At 45.9% G+C, this 8,659-nt stretch overlaps 1 protein-coding gene across 2 annotated transcripts; it reads right to left on the bottom strand.

Moving 5' to 3' along the window:
* Nucleotides 1-4,756: 4,756 nt before the first annotated feature.
* Jmjd4 (jumonji domain containing 4) lies at nt 4,757-8,611 on the bottom strand. 2 transcript variants are annotated; one of them, XM_090340157.1, is made up of 6 exons: nt 8,260-8,611; nt 7,750-7,915; nt 6,696-6,830; nt 6,265-6,532; nt 5,705-5,851; nt 4,757-5,469 (listed from the first exon to the last, which is right to left on the bottom strand). In XM_090340157.1, the coding sequence occupies exons 1-6, from the start codon at nt 8,522-8,524 to the stop codon at nt 5,170-5,172; spliced, it is 1,281 nt and encodes a 426-aa protein (XP_090196283.1). In that variant the 5' UTR covers nt 8,525-8,611; the 3' UTR covers nt 4,757-5,169. The 2 variants fall into 2 exon arrangements, with proteins under 2 accessions (XP_090196283.1, XP_090196284.1); XM_090340158.1 differs by having other exon boundaries at nt 6,265-6,496.
* Nucleotides 8,612-8,659: the final 48 nt, after the last annotated feature.

Genomic DNA, 8,659 nt, shown 5'->3' with positions numbered 1-8,659 from the left:
TGTAAATGTGTGATATGTAGGAAAGCCTTTCTTTAGAATACATCTAAGAACTCATACTGAAGAGCGCCCCTATAAATGCAAACATTGTAGGAAAGCCTTTACGTCTTTAGGTAACCTTCGAAAACATGAAAGAGTTCACACTAAGAATCCCTAAAAATGCAAACAATGTAGCCCAGCATGGTGGCTGCAATCCTAGCTACTCAGGGTTGAGATCTGAGGACCAAGGTTCAAAGCCAGCCCAGGAACCATGAGTCAAACAATAATTCCACTGTAATTTTGATTTTTCATGTCAGATCATGAAGTATCTCCCCTTATCCAAAAGGATAAGGTCATCCTTGATGTCTCCAGTGACTTAAGGATTTAAGGGTTCCAAGTAGACCCTATAATACTTTTGTGGGAAAGAGGCATATATCCATGACTCATGAGCTGTGAGTGTGGCCTAGTGGTAGAGTACTTTCCTAGCATGTCCAAAGCCCGGGTTTCAATTTTTGGTATCAAATGCATACAAAATGCTAGAAATGGTGTTGTGAATCAAGGGTAGAGTGCTAGCCTAGAGAAAGCAGCGCCCAGGCCCTGAGTTCAAGTCATAGAACTGGCAAAAAAACCAATCATACGCGAATGAATACTGGTCAGAAACCCTGTGAATATAAACAATGTGGTAAAATTTTTAGTCATTACAATTCCTTTCGAAAACATGAAGCTCATACTGGGGAAATCCCACAAAAAAAAAACCCAGAAAAATCCAGGAGTGGAACCATGGCTCAAGTAGTAGAGTGCTAGCTTTGAGCAAAAGAAGCTCAAGAAGGACCTCTAGGATATAGAAACAAAAGCCATATGAGTGATTGTTGTCCTTAATGTACTATGTTATCTCTCATCTCTTTTGCTGTCCCTTGGTTATCTCATATTGTTACAGTATCTCACTTTGTTATCTGATATATTGGATATGTTTGTATTTGGTTATTTGAAATTGGATAGGGAAGGGGGAAAACAAGATGAGGGGTGGGGGTGGGGGGGAAATGGGGACCAAGACATGAGAAAGGGTATCAATGTACGTGAATTAATGCACCTTCTATCTGGCAACTATAATGTAACCCTTCTATTAATTACAATAAAAAATATATATATAAAAAAAAAAGAAGCTCAAGGACAGTGCCCAGGCTCTGAGTTCAAGCTCCAGGATTGGGGAAAAAAATAAGGACCATAATTTTTAAAAAGACTTCACTTTTTCTATTCCATTTGTTATTAAGACCTGAAGAAACTCAATTTAAGATAAATACTATGATTATACAGAAAGTAGGTATGCCTTCATTTTTCTGATATATATTTAAAGATATATGATAATGCAAATTGGAAATGGTCATGTATATTGCTTTTAAAATTTGAAAGTAGCAATGCTTTTCTGGGTTAAATCATATAATATCCATCTCTTTATATTGTTTGGGTCAATGTTCTTTTTTCATATATTTTTATTGTAAATAATAGAAGAATTACATTATATTCACCAGATAGAGGGTGTATTACTTCACATACATTGATACCCTTTCTCATGTCCCCTCCCCCTCCCCCCATCTTGTTTTTCCCCTTCCTTATCTGATTTCAAATAACCAAATATGCATATATCCAATATATCAGATGACATACTGTAATAATATGAGATAACCAAGGGACAGCAAAAGAGATGAGAGATAACACAGTACATTTAGGACAACAATCACTTGTTATATGGCTTTTATTTCTATATCCTGGAGGTCCTTTCATTTAGCGTCATACTATATGGCCTTATGTATCTAGGTTTTGTTCTATTGCAGATCTCTGCTAGGAGAGCCCAAGGTTTCTACTGATTATGACAAATGAGGGAGACTATTGGGCCTATGTTCCTTTGAGTCTGGCTTACTTCACTTAATAGGATTTTTTCTAAGTCTTTCCATTTCCTTACAAATGGGGCAATGTCATTTTTTCTGACAGCAGCATAGAATTGGGTTCAATGTTCTAATATAGTATTTTACAGTATTGTATAGTATCACACTCCTATTATGTAGTAAAGTGTTTGAATTTTCTCTCAGCTCAAAGATTACTCAAAACCATTTATATATCCCATGAGAATCAACAAGCCTCTCATTCTTGCACAGCCTTCCCACCTTTACCCACTATACATTTTCTCTATCGGGTACCCTCCCTCTGTAGGCCTGCATAGCTTCTAGGACACGTCTTCATTTCAATTACGAGTATAGAAAACAAAATACTGTTTTATCTATCCAGTGGTAGGTATCATATGATGTGCTGACCGGTACTCATTCCTTGCTAATCAATGGTGTAAATGAAAGGCTATTGGAAACAAGGCTAAAAATAAATAAAATGGATAAAAAATGGTTAAGGACATCTGTTCAAGTTCAACTAATTGCTCTTGACTAACTGGCTCTACAATTCACTGCAAGTAACCTGAGTGGAACCAACAGTTTTTTGGGGGTTTGTTTTTTGTGGGTCATGGGGCTTAAACTTTGCTTGAACATTGTCCTTAAGCTCTTCAGCTCAAGGCTACCATCCTACCTTTGAGCCACGCCCCACTTCCCATTTTCTAGAGGTTAACTAGAGATAAGAGTCTCAAAGTCTTTAATGCCAGGCTGGGTTTGAACCCTGATCCCCAGATCTTAGCCTCCCGAATAGCTATGATTACAGGCATGAGCCACTGCACCCAGCCAGAAAACCAACTGTTTACTTACTCCTATCTAGTAACTTTCAATTTGTATCCTTTGAATTTTTGTAAGGCTATATATATCAGACCCAGGGCATTGTGCATATCAGCTGTATCTTTACCAATGAGCATCTTGAATGTAGAATGACTTCTGTGAAGACTTTAGAATTGGATTTTTTTTCATTACACTTAATGTTATTATTGATGTAGTTGGATTTATATAATTACTAGTTTACATCATCATCATTATTTTTGCCAGTCCTGGGGCTTGAACTCTGGGTCTGGACACTATCTCCAAGCTTCTCTGGCTCCAGGCTAGCACTCTACCATTAGAGCCACAGAGCCACTTCCTGCCTTTTCTGTTTATGTGCTACTGGGGAATCAAACCCAGGGCTTCATGCATGCTACACAAGCACTCTACCACTAAGTCACATTCCCAGCCCCTAGCTTACATTAGTTCTATGAGTTTCATTATGACTTTTCCATATGTGTATATATATGTATGTATGTATGTGTGTGTATATATATATATATATATATATATATGCACATCTACTTTCTCTTTTTTATCCTTCTTCAATCTTCACTCTCCATTTATCCATCTCTTCTCACTGGTACCAATTAACAAAGTGTTTAAATAGTGGCTACATGCACTGTCACATATGTATTAATCTTTTAACATTTTAACCCATTTAAAGTAAGTGGTATTGTTCTACTAAGTAACTGGAACAAGTGTGTGAACTATCTCCAAATGTGGAGGGAACAGGATCCTAGACATCCCTCCCCAGATCAGGTTCTCAAAGTCAGGACTATATAGACCGATACTGCATTTTGACCTGAGTAGCTTTTATTTGGAGGACTCACAGAGACAATGCTCTTGGTACAAGCCCAAGCAAACAGGAAGACATTACTATTTTTATTTTTCCCCACCCTAAATTTTATTTCTAATATAAGAGCACTCTCATCCTGGGTATATATGGCCCTTCTGTGGCCAGACTCATTAAGGATGCAGTTGCTTGATAATGCCCAAGACAGGAAGGTGGAGCTTGATGCTCACTTTCCTGTGTACCTGCAGAGCCTGCCACTCCCAATCTTCGTGGGACCTGCAGCCCAGAATGAGGACCCTTTTGTCGGAAACAGTGGCAATGTCTCAGAAACTGTAGTTTCAACAGAAAGACAACACCCAGGGGATTACCTTAAGTATGAAAAGATGCTTTTTCAATACCAGGCCTTATAGTAGGGCTGTAACCATTTCCAGTTCCCTTTACCCAAGCAGCCCTTCCATAATAGGGCTGCACATTAGGGGAAAGCTTTTCTAATTACTAAAAGCTGAGAGAACTGTCCTCAGAGTCTGGCTGGCAAGGGCCCAAGCTCTCAAGTAGTCTGAAAGGTTCTGCTGGGGTTCACTTGACACATCTGAGGCATTTATATATTCCTTCTTATAAATACTTAGCATAATTTATCAGACACATCAAGTCCCTGTCTTCCTGGGCTTTCATTGTCAGTGGGGGTCAGCCAGTTCCACTGGACATCATAGTAGGTTGCATCCAGGATGTGAGATGAGCCTCCTTCTTGCAGGCAGACATCACCTTCTTTTGTTCTGATGAGACCATCTGAAAAGGTGAGGGAACTTTGGGGCATGAAGGAGAGGATAGGCAGACCCCAGTCCCATGGAAAACTCTCACTGGGGGGTAAGGTTTGGCAGGACTGTGGATGAGGTCAAAGGTGCCTAGAGAGGGCTGGGTATTAGAGCAGCCCTAGAAGAATCCATACCACCTGGCTCTACATGCACACCTGTATCTCAACCCAGTGACCCAAATCAGGGTTGTGAGCTAGTTCTCACATAGGTACTAGAGGTATAAGGTGCTGTAGGAGCTTGAAGTTTGGCTAGGAGACATCTTACTTCTTACCTTAAATTCTGAGTACCTACCAAACACAGAATATAGCTAGTAGAACAAGTTTTCCCTTTACAGGGCTGGAACACCTTCTGGATGAGGAGAGGTGGTCACGAATGAGATGTCCCCTCAGCTTTGTTGGCTCTGCTTCTTAGGGTGTTGTGGGGAATGCTTCCTTCTGTACCTTTTGCTCTATCCTGGAGACCTAGCTGGATCAGTTTCTGGGTTTCTCAGCAGTCTAGCCCCAGTGCCTCCAGATGTAGATGAACACCCAGTTTAATAAACCAGCTTCTATCTGTCACACATTGTCCAATTCCTCCTGGCCTAGGCAGAGCCTAGAGGCCCTGAGGTAAACACTACATAAAGTCCTTGGCAGGCTTTTGAGAGGCCAGATGAACAAACACGTCCCTAAATCTCCCAAAATCTCAGTGGGTTCAGATCTCATGCTAGCTAAACCTTTTTTAAGGTCACCGAGGAGAGTGGTGATACCTGCTCAGCAGAGGCAGGGGAAATGGCCTGTATCTCTTGAAGACCTCAGATTGCTCAATTGGTGCCTCCCAGTACTGTAACCTCCTACAGGCACTAAAGGGCCTCAGTAGCAGCCACAGCCTCTTTTAGTTGCCCAAGCAGTTCCTCTGGCCGTGGGGAGAATTTACTGGTGTCTACTCTCTGGAAGTCAGGGTGTGTGATCACAGAGGTCAGCACCTCCATAAGGCGGCTGACATCAAATGCAGCCTGCTGGTGGCCAAGCCCTAGGCCCGTGCTGTCTCTGAAGCCCTCCTCTGGCCCTTGCCCTAGGACAAGGAGCCTCTTCTCAGCAATGGTCTTCAGAAAATAGTAAAACTCTTCAAAATTGATCCCGGAGCAGGATTTCATAATGACCTGGACAGAGAGGAAAGGCCAGTAAGCTCTGTGGATTAGAGCCATGGACTTAGCCCCAACTTACAAAGGATCCCAACACAAGCTGCCCTTAAAGACTAAGGCAGGAACCCACAAGACAGAGGTACTGAGGCCAACATGTCAACCAATAATCAATAGCGACTGAGTTGTGCAGCAAGGCCTGGGTGTCCACACTGGCACCCATGCTCTGCCCTGCTCTTTTTGGCCACCCACCTACCTGGCAGTGCTGGTGCCAGTCTGGCATGAAGTCCTTCCACTCGCTTATCTCCCTTTGTACAGCCTGGAGCTCCTGCTGCAGGAAGTGCCACATATTGGCCAGGTTACATCCGTTGACCCAGTTGTGGTTGATGGAGATAGTGTCATCCTGGAGGGCAGGGCACAGGCTAGCTCTCAAGTCCACAGTGGGCACTATGGGTGAGCAAACCTATCTCCCAGCCCCTCTACCTCTAATGTTAAGCATAGTTTCTAGGTGAGGAACATGCCATACGCTTAGCCTACTGAGGCTGGCCTTAGTAGTGCCAACCAAACAGGGACAAGGGCTGGGGGGTGGGAGGAGGGCTCAAATTAACTAGGCACAGGGCAAGAATAAGGCAGGGAGTAGAGTGAGAGGCTGGGACCTCCACAGTTTCCTCTGGACTGCTCATCCAACCCTGACTTTCAAGAGGAAGATCAGGGGGGCCAGAACTGCCCCCTTTCTTAGAGGTAATAGGTGCTGTGTGATAGGGCTGGATGGAGGGAAGAATCTACTTAGGGCAGGACCATGTGTGCCCATCTTACCAGGTTGTACACTTGGTGATGCCATCCACTGGGTACAAACAACATCTCTCCAGCCTCCTGTATGACCTCCAGGGGTGGGCTGCTGTGCTGGAGTCCAGGGTATAGGCGGGCATCCAGGAGTGAGGAGGCGGTCACATCATAGGGTAGGCTGCCATGGCAGTTACGCAGGGCCTCTTCCTGCCCAGGTGGGAATAACAACCACTTCTTCCTCCCACAGATGTTGACTGACCAGCTGTAGGAGCGGAAAATGTCCGCATGGAAGGGTGACCTGCAGCAAGGGCTCCTGGTTTGTGCCTTGTGAGGTTGAGGATGGGCCCTGGTTCTTCTGATAGGCCTTCAAGCAGGTTCCCTAGAGGTCTCCATGCACCAAGGGCAGTCACAGCTCTCATCCCACCCCTCACCAGGTACCTGTGGCCCCTGCATTGCATTACCAGCTGCCCTTGGGCCCTGCATAGACGAATCGATAGTCATCTACATTCAGGGCGTCCCAGAACTCATTCAGCCAGTCGGATGAGAAGTACACTGGCAGGGTGAACACATCCTCCAAGTCCTCCATTGAAGACTCCCTGTGAAGAGCAAAGGAGGCTACAGCTGGAGCCCACATGCACTGGACCCACACCACATGGGGTTAAGATCAATGATCCTGGTGGAGCTGCTTGACCACTACCACCCTTGAATGGACTTGAACCCCTACAAATGCTCAGCCCAGAATAGTAAGTATGGTAAGTGGCTTTGGGTGGCCTGTGCTCTGACCTTACTGACCAATGCAATAGTGGCCTGTGGGCCCCCAAACACAGAAGCATTTTATACCAGTCTCAGGGAAGACACAGCTCACACAATACTGCAGCGGAGAAGCCTCTTAGATTCATTCACATACAAGTCCTAGTAGCAAGAAACCATTTGTAGGTACCAAAACACTATACAGGTTTCTCTGCCAGATATGTATGTCTTGGTGCCTCAGCAAACCTCTATTCATCATTAATAAAACAGCACAACTCCCCCCCCAAAAAAACCCTATATAGGTATAGCTTTTCCTGTGACCTTCTGATTGTAAAACTCCTTGTCTTTCTCTGCCTTTCTTATTTTTTTTAGGTCAGTCAGAGGCAACAGAGACGAGATCGCTAGCCCAGGAAATGGGGAATCTTGAAATGCGAGGTACAGTTGCCATCATAAATTGGAGATTGTATGTGGTAGGAGAGGACCAACCAGGGCAGTGGTTGATAATCCAGGAACAAGGCTGGCCTCTCAATGGGATGGGGAAGAGGCTGGTCTCAGACTATCTGAAAGGAACCTGAAAAACTATGATTTAGAAAGGGGAGGCCACAGCCCAAATGTGTGAGATCCAAGTTACTCACTGTGTCCAACACTGGGCAGCCATGCTGACTTTCCAAAGGACTGCCACTGTAACCAACGCTGAAAACAACCACTCTGTATTCAGGAGTTCCACCAAACACACCAGGGTGTGGAGACCAAGCTCCTCATTACCTGCATAGGTGCCAGTCCTTGAGGTAGAGGCAGCCCCGGGGGGAACTGTAGCCCCCCTGGATGTACTCCTTCCAGTAGCTGATGTAGTCACGGAAGGACATGTGCTCCTTGGGGTTCGAGTTGTATTCCTGGACCCCACAGTTGGCGACGGGTACAATCATATCTCCTGAAGCAAGAATGTCAGCCCATATTTATATGGGTGATAAGCAGCGTGTAATCCACACCTCCCTCCCTGGGCTCTACCAGCGACTGGTAAATTCTCCAGGCTAGACTAGTCTGGTCTTTCACACCCTCCATGACACGTTCCCTAATCGAAGCGTGGCCTGGTGGGTGTACTCGTCCTTCTGTCCTGGCTGTCCCTGGAGTCCTGAGGTCCATCCTGTCTCCTTGTCCTCGGGAATCCTTCCTGGCCCCTTTTGCCTTTTACCCTCTCGGACGGGGCTGGGGGTTCTCCACCTCGCCTCTCTTCATGCGAGCTCTGGGGGTCTGGGCGTCGGCGCCCCTCCTCACCGTACTTATCCAGCAGGTACTCGAAGTCGGGCGTCCCCTCAGGCGTCACCCATCGCCGCCGGCTGCCCCAGCCCTCGGTGAAGGCGCTGGAGAACACGCAGGGCAGGTTGGGCAGCAGGAAGCCTTTCACGAAATCAGCGTAGGAGAAGGCGGCAGGCTCCTGGATGAAGGCTACGCGGCTCGGCGCCGGATCGCCGCCGCCCAGGGCTCGGCCCTCGAGACTCCGGAAGTGCTGTTCGGCGAAGGTGCGCGTCTCCGGGTCCATGGCCCGGGATCGGGATGGGGTACCGGATCCTGGAGACCAGGCCTCGCGGAGATCCGAGAAATACCTGAAACTGATCCGGAAGGAAAAGAACTGCAGGGTCGGAACTAAAAACACCACGGCGCCGCGTTCCCACCG

The sequence above is a fragment of the Megascapheus bottae genome, chromosome 10, assembly GCF_031878675.1.
Source record: "Megascapheus bottae isolate mThoBot1 chromosome 10, mThoBot2.hap1, whole genome shotgun sequence".
In the NCBI taxonomy this organism is placed as follows: Eukaryota; Metazoa; Chordata; class Mammalia; order Rodentia; family Geomyidae; genus Megascapheus; species Megascapheus bottae.
This window is presented reverse-complemented; position numbering and strand designations above follow the sequence as displayed.

Bases quoted from the DNA above. Each gene is read 5' to 3' on its own strand.
- Jmjd4 (XM_090340157.1), bottom strand. From the start codon at position 8,524: ATGGACCCGGAGACGCGCACCTTCGCCGAACAGCACTTCCGGAGTCTC. The intron at 7,916-8,259 runs GTGAGGAGGGGC...TTCTTGCTTCAG, and splicing joins GTACCTGCTGGATAAGTACG to GAGATATGATTGTACCCGTC. The intron at 6,533-6,695 runs GTAATGCAATGC...CCCTTGCTGCAG, and splicing joins GCAGGGCCCAAGGGCAGCTG to GTCACCCTTCCATGCGGACA.